We start from the raw sequence: 10,772 nt of genomic DNA, 5'->3' as shown, positions 1-10,772 counted from the left end.
CAGCCCTGCCTCGCCACTCACAAAGCTTTCCCCCTGCAGGTGGGGACCGGGGGCTAGAACCTGGATCCTTGCGCACTGTGTGTTCATCCTGGTGTACCATCACCGGGCCCCTCTCTCTATCTCTCTTTATTTTATTTACTTATTTTGCCAGAGCATTGCTCAACTTTGGTTTATGGTGATGTTAGATTCAACCTGTAAACTTTAGTACCTCAGACATGAAAGTCTTTTTTGCATATCTATTAAGATATCTCCCTAGCTCTAATAAGGACATTAAATTTAAAAGGGGGGGGGGAGAAAGAAGAACAACAAAAAAAGAGAAGTCTCTGGAATAATTTTTGTTTCTTTAATGATTGTCACTATTATTTTGTTCAAGAGGCTTTGCACTTCTGTTCAGTGATTACATTTATTACATTCTGTTCGATGATTACATTGTTATCAGTAGAATCTTTAAAATTTTTAAATTATTTTTTTTCCAGAGCCCTGCTCAGCTCTGCCTTAGAGGGATCCATGGCATTTAACCTGGGATTTTGGAGCCTCTGGCATGAAAGTCTCTTTGTAGAACCCTGATGCTATCTGCCTGCACCCTCAACAGACTCTTTTTAACTTAAAATAGAAGTGGAGTTGGAAAGAACAAAAACAAGACGCAGCATCATTCATGACACTTTCCCCAGGTCCCATCCACGGTGCTCCCACGTAGTGCAGGGGTTTCAGCCCAGCTCCTCAGGTACAGCAAAGTGTGCATTCCGCCGGGCGTGCTGTCTCTCAATCCTGAGCCACCAGGGCCATTACCACTGGGGCAGAGTGCTGGGACTATGAATACAATGCTGCTGCTAGTCCTTCTTTTCCGCTCTCTCTTTTTTCTTCATATTTTTTATTTGATAGAGAGATTGAGGAGAGGAGGAAATAGAGAGGTAGAGGAGCAGAGAGACACCTGCAGGCCTGCTCCGCTACTCATGAAGCTTCTCCCTGGGCGGAGGGGAGACAGCACAATGGTTCTGCAAACAGACTCTCATGCCTGAGGCGCCAAAGTCCCAGGTTCAATCCCCCGCACCACCATATGCCAGAGCTGAACAGTGCTCTAGTTAAAAAATTAAAAAATTTTTAAAAAAAAGAAACTTCTTCCTTCAGGTGGGGACTATGGGCTGGAACTCAGTCCTTACACAGGATAACGTGTTCTCAACAAAGTGAGTCACAGCCAGACTCCCAACTACTATTATTACTATTATTTGTAATGCAACGCCAGGGAATGAACCTAGGGCACTGTACATAGGCAACAGTGCCCTGTGGCTTCCTGGGGACATTTATTTTTTTTCAGTTCTTTAAGAGAGAGGAGGAAGGGAGAGAGAGGGAGAGACAGAGACAGAGAGAGAGACCCTTCAGCCCTGCCTACCCTCCATGGGCTCCCTGGGTGCTGTGCCTGGTGCTGAGAGAGGAGAGACCCCACAGCCCTGCCCACCCTCCATGGGCTCCCTGGGTGCTGTGCAGGGTGCTGAGAGAGGAGAGACCCCACAGCCCTGCCCACCCTCCATGGGCTCCCTGGGTGCTGTGCAGGGTGCTGAGAGAGAAGAGACCCCACAGCCCTGCCCACCCTCCATGGGGCTCCCTGGGTGCTGTGCCTGGTGCTGAGAGAAGAGAGACCCCACAGCCCTGCCCACCCTCCATGGGCTCCCTGGGTGCTGTCCATGGTGCTGAGACAGGAGAGACCCCACAACCCTGCCCACCCTCCATGGGCTCCCTGGGTGCTGTGCAGGGTGCTGAGAGAGGAGAGACCCCACAGCCCTGCCCACCCTCCATGGGCTCCCTGGGTGCTATGCAGGGTGCTGAGAGAGGAGAAACCCCACAGCCCTGCCCACCCTCCATGGGCTCCCTGGGTGCTGTGCCTGGTGCTGAGAGAGGAGAGACCCCACAGCCCTGCCCACCCTCCATGGGCTCCCTGGGTGCTGTGCCTGGTGCTGAGAGAGGAGACACCCCACAGCCCTGCCCACCCTCCATGGGCTCCCTGGGTGCTGTGCCTGGTGCTGAGAGAGGAGAGACCCCACAGCCCTGCCCACCCTCCATGGGCTCCCTGGGTGCTGTGCAGGGTGCTGAGAGAGGAGAGACCCCACAGCCCTGCCCACCCTCCATGGGCTCCCTGGGTGCTGTGCAGGGTGCTGAGAGAGAAGAGACCCCACAGCCCTGCCCACCCTCCATGGGGCTCCCTGGGTGCTGTGCCTGGTGCTGAGAGAAGAGAGACCCCACAGCCCTGCCCACCCTCCATGGGCTCCCTGGGTGCTGTCCATGGTGCTGAGACAGGAGAGACCCCACAACCCTGCCCACCCTCCATGGGCTCCCTGGGTGCTGTGCAGGGTGCTGAGAGAGGAGAGACCCCACAGCCCTGCCCACCCTCCATGGGCTCCCTGGGTGCTATGCAGGGTGCTGAGAGAGGAGAAACCCCACAGCCCTGCCCACCCTCCATGGGCTCCCTGGGTGCTGTGCCTGGTGCTGAGAGAGGAGAGACCCCACAGCCCTGCCCACCCTCCATGGGCTCCCTGGGTGCTGTGCCTGGTGCTGAGAGAGGAGACACCCCACAGCCCTGCCCACCCTCCATGGGGCTCCCTGGGTGCTGTCCATGGTGCTGAGAGAGAAGAGACCCCACAGCCCTGCCCACCCTCCATGGGGCTCCCTGGGTGCTGTGCCTGGTGCTGAGAGAAGAGAGACCCCACAGCCCTGCCCACCCTCCATGGGCTCCCTGGGTGCTGTCCATGGTGCTGAGACAGGAGAGACCCCACAGTCCTGCCCACCCTCCATGGGGCTCCCTGGGTGCTGCCCATGGTGCTGAGAGAGGAGAGACCCCACAGCCCTGCCCACCCTCCATGGGCTCCCTGGGTGCTGTGCAGGGTGCTGAGAGAGGAGAGACCCCACAACCCTGCCCACCCTCCATGGGCTCCCTGGGTGCTGTGCAGGGTGCTGAGAGAGGAGAGACCCCACAACCCTGCCCACCCTCCATGGGCTCCCTGGGTGCTGTGCAGGGTGCTGAGAGAGGAGAAACCCCACAGCCCTGCCCACCCTCCATGGGGCTCCCTGGGTGCTGTGAAGGGTGCTGAGAGAGGAGAGACCCCACAGCCCTGCTCATCCTCTGCAGCAGACAGAATTTAACACAAAAGTAAACAATGCACAACAAGAAGCCAAACCCAACGAGCAAGTCAGTCGAGCAGGTGGACTGAGGGCACCACTCCGCCAGGAATGACAAGGCAGCTCCCAGCAGGCCAACTGTGTTCATGGATGGGAATTCACGCTGTCATAAAAATGTCTGGTCTGGCTTGTCACGACTACTATCGGTCTTGTCACAATCCCAGCAGGATTTCATTTGACCACTAGAGGCCAGATTACTCTTCCGTGCAGGAGTTCAATATCCTGTGTTATTTGTGGTCACAGCCTGCACACTGGCCCCAAACTCTTTCCTTCCGGCCTTGCTGGGTGTCCCTGAGGCTGGCCTGTGCCAGCCCCAAAGTGCTCCTCCACCTCCAGGTAGCCCGCCTCCCTGACCCTAGGGCAGCCGGATAGCCTGGGATTTCGCAGCCTCCGCCCAGCTGGCAGGGGAGGGAGCAGTCAGGAAGCCACAGCCCAAGGAGGCAGGAGAGAGAGGGGGAGAGAGAGAAAGGAAATTCCCTTGGAACCTGTTTCTCTGCTTTCTGGCTGGCTGGCCACCCCCTCTGGAGGGAGAGGCTGATCTGAGACCTGGGGGGACCATGGCTACGGCCTTGGGCCCCCCACCAAGGGCCCCTAAGCCCAAGGGCGCCCAGCCGTCCCACTACCATGAAAGCTACCTGGAGAAAAAGGGACCCCGGGACCTGGTAAGGCTGGGCTGAGTGCCCTGGGGAGGGCGAGGAACGTCTCTGCGTCTCTCATCACCTGGTGGTCCTGGGGGACAAGGCCTGGGAAGGAGCTGGGGACAGGGGTGGACTCTGTCTACCTGTCCATCCGTCTCTGACCTTCTGTCTGACTGGCTTGCTTTCTTTTGCTCGGAGCCTCTGGTAGTCCTTCTCACTCTGCCTGTCTTTGTGTCTCCTGGTTTCTCATCTCTTGGTCTTTTGGTCTCTGATTCTCTTTCTGGAATGAAACAGGACCAGGGAGTACCTCCCAGGGGGTGAGGGGACTTTGGAATTCCCCCATTTAAGTCCTTGAACCTGAGCTGCCTGGAGGGAGACAGGGCGGGACCAGGCGTGGAGGTGGGGCATGTGTGTGTGTGTGTGTCTGTCTGTCTGTCTTTGTCTGTGTGTCTACCTCAGAATAAAGCCCCAACCCCCCCCCGCCCCCCCTAAGGCTCCAACCTCCCTCTAAAGCCTGACATAGTTCCCACTGTCTCAGCTGCCCAGCCCCACCTCTGCTTCCCTTTTCCAGGGATGGATCAGGGTGAAGAAACACCAAAGGCAAGCTTGGGAGTTGGCACAGTGGTTAGAGTGCTGGGCTCTCAAGCATGAGGTTCTGGATTCATTCCCTGGCCCCACATGTGCCAGAGGGAGGCTCTGTTTCCTCGCTTCCTCTCTCTCTCTTGTAATTTTCCCCAGAGCCCTGCTCAGCTCTGGTTGATAGTGGTGCTGGGAATTGAACCTGGGGCCTCAGAGCTTCTATCCCCACCACACACACCCTGAATTCCAGGCCTGCTTTTGAGCCTTTCCGTTCAGTCTCCTATGCTGTCAAGTGGGCAGACTGGGAGGCTGGTGGGATGGCTCACCTGAACAGTGTGTAGCACTGAGATGTGTGTGACCCAGTTTCGTGTCCAGCCCCCTCTGACCTGGTGGAAGCTTTGGGGCTGTGGTGTTTCTCCTTTTTTTTATTGGACTCTATCTCTAGATGACAAAGCTGACTGGAGTGGGGAGGTGGATAGCAGGATGGTTCTGCAAAGAGGCTCTCCTGTCTGAGTCTCTGAGGTCCTGGGTTCAATCTCCAGCACCAGCAGCAGCTAGGGCTTAGCAGGGTTCTGTGGGGGAGGCCAGAAATCTGTCTGGAGTGGCGAAAGCCCAGTGACAGCAAAAAGATTGGGGACACTAGGGTGGGGATCTCAGGGGCTGGGCAGGACTTGGGCAAAGCTGGGAGCATCACAGGTAATTCCTCTCTGCAGCTTCTCAGGGTGGGGGGAGAGAAGGAAGAAGGAATAGTGAACAGAGAAAGATGCATGAGGCACTGGACAGGCAGATGATGAGTGGATGGGAGAGTGAGTGGGTGAGTGGGTGGGTGAGTGGGTGGGTGAGTGGGTGGGTGGTTGGGTGAACAGTGGGCAGGGGAATGGGTGAAAATAGAGGAAAGGAGCAGTGGACATGCAGATGGACGGAAGGATGGATGGATGGGAGGAGAGATGGATGGATGGATGGATGGATGGACTGGAGGATGGATGGATGGATGGACTGGAGGATGGATGAATGAATGGATGGATGGACGGGAGGATAGATGGGTGGATGGATGGATGGACGGGAGGATAGATGGGTGGATGGATGGATGGATGGATGGGAGGATAGATGGATAGATGGATGATGGATGGGTGGTTGGATGATGGCTGGCTGGTGGCTGGTTGCAAGGTGAATGGAGGGCCCTAGACTCAGTTAACTCAACCTTCTCCTCTGCTCCTTCAATGTTGTCCCATCCACTGGCTCCTCAATTCTATCCAGGTTGCTTTTGCTCCTCCCCCCTTTCCCCTGCTAATAACGGATGCCCCAGAAACCAGGGGGACCAACAGGGTCCCCCTGAGGAAGGAGCACCTTGTGCAGGCATGGGGGCAGAGAGGGCAGTGCAAAGGCCCCGGGCAGATGCTTTGCAGCCGCTGCCTCCCCACTTCCTCTGCTCCCCCCCCCCCACCCAGGATTACAGGAAGTTCTGGGCCGGCCTCCAGGGCCTCACGCTCTATTTCTACAACAGCAATCGAGATGTGCAGGTGAGAAGGGACAGGGTCAGGGGACACACAGAAGTCGCGTGGTCCTCGGGGCCAAGAGGCCACGGGCCACATCCTCAGAGCCCCGTGTGTGTGCCCCCAGCATGTGGAGAAGTTAGACCTGGGGACCTTCGTGAAGCTCAAAGATGAGCCTCTGCGGGAGATTCACCGAGACCCGGGCACCCACTTCAGCTTGGTCCTCCGGAACCAGGAAGTCAAGTTCAAGGTGAGTGAGTCCCCATTCATGTCAAGCCCAGGACAAGGGGACTCACAGCAGCCTCCAGCCGTGCAGTGGACTTAACAGGACCTCTGCTGTGTGCTCAGTGCCTTGATGGTTCCGAGGCAGAGAACGAGGTCCAGAAACACGCCTATCCTGGGTCCCAGGACATAACTCAGCGGGTCCAGCACAGGACTTGCAGGTGTGAGGCCCTGGGTTCAACTCCTGGGGCTGCATGTACTTGCTGTTTTCGTCTTTTTGTTACATTTTACTCTCATGAAGTAACTCATTTTCAGAGAGAGACCCAGACCACAGCACTGAAGCTTCATGCAATACCCTGAGAACTGGGGTCTAAGCTAGGTTATGCACATGGAGAATAATCTTTCTTTTGTGTGTGTGTGGGGGGTAGATAGCAGGATGGTTCTGCAAATAAACTCTCCTGCTTTAGGCTCTGAGGTCTCAGGTTCAATCCCCAGCACTCCCCTCAGTTAGAGCTAAGCAGGGCTCTGGTAGTTCTTTGTGTGTATCTTTCTCTTTGTGTCTCTGTCATTAAAAATAAATAAATTAGAAAAAAAAAAAAAAGGGCCGGGCGGTGGCACACCTGGCTAAGCGCACATGTTACAGCGCGCAAGGACCCAGGTTCGAGCCCCTGTCCCCACCTGCAGAGGGAAAGCTTTGCGAGGGGTGAAGCAGGGCTGCAGGTGTCTCTCTGTCTCTCTCCTCCCTATCACCCCCTTCCTTCTCGATTTCTGGCTGTCTCTATCCAATAAGTAAAGATAATTTTAAAAATTTTTAAAAAAGAAAAAAAAAACAAAAGAGACACCACAGCACCACTCCACCATCCATGGAGTTTCACCTGTTGCTGTCCGTACGTGGTGCTCTCATGTGGTGCCTGGGCGCCAACCCAGTACCTCCTCACAACAAGGCGTTCACAGTACTGAGCTAGCTATCTCTAAGGTGCCACATAACTAATTCTGAGAACAGAACAAAACAAAAACACCAGCCTAAGTGAACCTGTCCCATTCATTTATCTTACAAAGTCCACACTCTGCTCTGGCTGATAAGCCAGGACCTCAGAGTCTCTGCATAATCCTGTGCTGTCTCCCCACCCAGTCCTCTCACTTATTATTATTTTTTAAAGATTGACTTATTTATTGTTGAGAGAGACAGTGAGAGAAGGAGACCAACACTCTGACACGTGAAATGCCAGGGATGGAACTCGGGACCTCATGCCTTAGAGTCCAATGCTTTATCCACAGCACCATCTCCTGGGCCATCAACCTTACCCAGAAGCAAGGACTCCGATCCCCTCCCATGTCGCAGAGGGACAGCCTGAGCTCACAGGCCTTTTCCTTTTCAGGTGGAGAGCCTGGAGTCTCGCGAGATGTGGAAAGGCTTCATCCTGACAGTGGTGGAGGTGAATGTGACACCCTCTTCCCCTCCTCCTGCTTCTGCCCGTCCTGCTGTCCCTCCAGGAGCCCCAACGTCCTCACACTGGTGGCTGGGGCATCCAAGGCCAGCTCTAATCTGTGTGGTTTTGCCAACCAAGTGTTACAAATATATATATATGGAGGGGGGAGGGGCTGGTTGAGGAGACAGCATAATGGTTCTGCAAAAGTTTCTCCTGCCTGAGGCTGAGTTCCTGGGTTCACACCCGGGCACCAGCACTCCCATCAGCCAGAGCTGAGCAGAGCTCTGGATTCTCTCTCTCCCTCTCCCTCTCCCTCTCCCTCCCTATCTCTCCACATAACACACGGATAACTAAAATCTAGCATCCCCAGAGCTGGTGCAGCCATAGAGACATTGCAGCACAATGTCCTGAGCTCAATCTCCTGCAATGTTATGTATTTTGGCAAGCATACTACTGTTCAGCTCTGACATAAGGCTTGAACCTGGGGCCTCCTGCTTGCAACCCCTGCATTCTACCCCTGAGCTATCTCCCCAGGGTTAAGAGGCCCCATCCCTGTCACCTGCCCCCAAGTCCTTTGTCCCTGAGATGTCAGGTGGTCCTGGAGTCTTCAGAGTATCTCCAACTTGCCTCCTGGCCTTGGTCTCTCCCACTGGGACCTGCACAAGAAACCTGCCCGCCTCTGAACCCCACTGGCACCCCAGCTCCAGGTCCCCTCGAACCTGACCCTGCTGCCGGGACACCTGTACATGCTGGCCGAGGCCCTGGCCAAGGAAGAGGCGCGTCGGGCGCTGGTGACACCCCCGTGAGCCCTGGGGACCCCTGGATGGGGTGGGGTGGGATGGGGAGTTGGCGGCTGGGGTGACTGGGCCCCAAGGGGCTGGCGGCTCAGGTGTGACAGGGGAGAGCCACTAGCAGTGGGGTCTACGGAGGGGATCCTGGGAGGGCTGGTATGTAGAGAGGGTGTGGCTGAACACCTGAGGGCGGGGCCCTGAGCCAGAGGGCGTGGTCGGGCCCATGCGCGGTGGGTCTGGCCGTGGTCGCGAGGCGGGGCTAAGGGGCGGGGCCTCGCGGAGGGGGCGGGGCCTCACGGAGGGAGGGCGGGGCTCGGCTCCCCCCCAGGTGCTTCCTGAAGGTGAGCCGGCTGGAGGCCCAGCTGCTCCTGGAGCGCTACCCCGACTGCGGGAACCTGCTGCTGCGGCCCAGCGGGGACGGCGGGGGCGGCGTGTCGGTCACCACGCGCCAGCTTCTCAACGGGTGCGCGTGCGCCGAGGGGCGTGGTCGGGCGGTCGAATCAGAACCGAAAGAACGGCCGAGGGGGTGGGGCAGAGCTTACTGGGGGGACCCGCCCGGGGCGGGGCTAGGGCTTCCCCAGGGGGCGTGGCCTCGAGGGTGCAATCAGCTGGTGCAGGGCCTGGGAGGGGCCAGTGCGCAGCGGGCGTGGCGCCATTCAGACCCGCCGGTCACGAGGGCGGGGCGATGGTCCAGGCCGGCTCTGCCCTGACTTCCCTTACAGGGCCTACTCTGGGGTTGGGGTGACCTCCTCTGGGTGCCAGCGGGGGTGTCTAGCGGGGCCAAGGCTTTTCTGAGCCCACCCATCACTCCCTCAGCACGCCCGTGGTTCGGCACTACAAGGTGAACCTTGAGGGCCCCAGGTACATCATCGACGTGGAGGAGCCGGTGAGTCTTGGGCTGGGCCGCGGGGTGCTCCTCCTTCAAAGAGTTCAGTCCCCCCAATCCCACTGGCCCTGATTCTCTCCTTCCCCTCCACCTCCCACCCTCCAGTTTTCCTGCGGGTCTCTGGACGCCGTGGTCAACTACTTCGTGTCCAATACCAACAAGGCGCTGGTGCCCTTCTTGCTGGACGAGGACTACGAGAAAGTACTCGGTGGGTGCGGCCTCAGGGGGGCCTGGTCCTTGCTGCTCCTGCCCTCCACCCACCCCGCGCTCTAGGGGATACCCCTGGGTCAGCTCCTGGCCCCCACGCCTCCTCCAGGCCGCCCTCTCTGTTCCAGGCTACGTGGACTCTAATAAAGAGAATGGCGAGAGCGTGTGGGTGGCACCCTCAGTGCCCACAGCCCCAGGTGACTGAACCCCTGGGGCAGAGACTCTGGCCCCACACTCCAGTTCCCTGTCCCTTTTATGCCCAGATTCCAAGAACCCAGAAGTCTCCCAGGTCCTCCCCGATAGGGAGCTCCCAGGTGGTGGGCAGAACTGGGGGCTGGGCAGGGCGCCCCTAAAACTGAGAACAAAGGGACAGGGTCAGAGGAAGACATGCAGCAGAAGCCTTTGCACACGTGACAGTGAACATTGTCCCCTCAGGTCCTCCCCCCACCACAGGTGGCTCCAAGAAACCACCTGTCGTGTCCACCAAGCCCGGGGGAGCCTCGGACAAACTGCCCCCTCTACCCCCCATGCCCCGGCCACCAGACCAGGATGACGAGAACTACGTGATCCCCATCGGAGATGCATCGGACCCCAAATATGAGAACGGTGATGGTGGGTGGGGGCTGGGGGGGCTGTGAGGTGAAGGTGGTGCTGGGGTGTGCAAGCCCCTGCCCCACGCCCCCCGGAGTGACTCCCTCAAGTCTGTCCGTCTGTACAGTGGCTCCTCCATGCCGGCCGGTGACAGCAAAGCCCAAGAAGTTGGCTGAGGCCAAGTTCCCCAAGCCACTGACTGTGCCCAAGTCAGGTAGGGAGGGAACTCCTCTTCCCCGGGGCACCCCATCAAACCCCCCACCCCACATCCGATCAAAGGCCAGCCCGAGCCTTGGTCCCTTTCTCTTCCAGAACCCAAAGGTCCTCTCAACCGGAAGATGGCCTTCCCTGCAACAGGTAGGGGGGTTGGGGAGGGTCCTGGGCCATCACATGGGACCTCACATTCCAAGGACTCCACAATTGGCTTATGCCTATCTTCAGATTTCCTGCACCCTCAAAAAACATTTTTTGTGTGGGAGGGTAGGGGAGACACATACCCTGTAGTGGACATGTGGAGGGGTCGTAATCTGACGGGGCACAGATGAAACTTTTTGGGATCCTTCTCTGATCCCAGGCCTGGCAGATGTGAGGGCAGAACTGGAGGAGAAACTCCAGAGGCGGCGGGCGCTGGAGCAGCAGGCGGGCCACTCCGGGGGCCCGTGAAACTGTCTCAGGGTGCAGCCTTGCCTGGTGTCTGTCCCCCAAGAATTAAAGGCCTTGCTCCTGCCCCAGGTCTGTGCATTTTCCCTGACTTCTTCAGAGGC

At 57.7% G+C, this 10,772-nt stretch overlaps 1 protein-coding gene across 3 annotated transcripts; it reads left to right on the top strand.

The window, feature by feature from the left end:
* The first annotated feature begins 3,555 nt into the window (after positions 1–3,555).
* Positions 3,556–10,741, top strand: STAP2 (signal transducing adaptor family member 2). 3 transcript variants are annotated; one of them, XM_016188954.2, is made up of 13 exons: positions 3,563–3,833; positions 5,837–5,908; positions 6,009–6,131; positions 7,483–7,539; positions 8,235–8,335; positions 8,653–8,787; positions 9,141–9,210; positions 9,316–9,418; positions 9,546–9,614; positions 9,853–10,023; positions 10,136–10,222; positions 10,321–10,365; positions 10,583–10,741. In XM_016188954.2, exons 1-13 carry the CDS (start codon positions 3,729–3,731, stop codon positions 10,669–10,671), a joined length of 1,227 nt encoding a protein of 408 aa, XP_016044440.1. In that variant the 5' UTR covers positions 3,563–3,728; the 3' UTR covers positions 10,672–10,741. The 3 variants fall into 3 exon arrangements, with proteins under 3 accessions (XP_060038014.1, XP_016044440.1, XP_016044439.1); XM_016188953.2 differs by having other exon boundaries at positions 9,853–10,029; XM_060182031.1 differs by lacking the exon at positions 9,546–9,614 and having other exon boundaries at positions 3,556–3,833; positions 9,853–10,029.
* Positions 10,742–10,772: the final 31 nt, after the last annotated feature.

This window comes from Erinaceus europaeus, chromosome 23 (assembly GCF_950295315.1).
Source record: "Erinaceus europaeus chromosome 23, mEriEur2.1, whole genome shotgun sequence".
In the NCBI taxonomy this organism is placed as follows: domain Eukaryota; kingdom Metazoa; phylum Chordata; class Mammalia; order Eulipotyphla; family Erinaceidae; genus Erinaceus; species Erinaceus europaeus.
The sequence above is the reverse complement of the archived record's forward strand: the minus strand, read 5'-3'. Positions and strand labels throughout refer to the sequence as shown.

Coding starts and splice junctions, on each gene's coding strand:
- STAP2 (XM_016188953.2), top strand. CDS start 3,729: ATGGCTACGGCCTTGGGCCCCCCACCAAGGGCCCCTAAGCCCAAGGGC. Junction 9,419..9,545: donor GGACTACGAGAAAGTACTCG/GTGGGTGCGGCC, acceptor TCTCTGTTCCAG/GCTACGTGGACTCTAATAAA. Junction 10,223..10,320: donor ACTGACTGTGCCCAAGTCAG/GTAGGGAGGGAA, acceptor TTTCTCTTCCAG/AACCCAAAGGTCCTCTCAAC.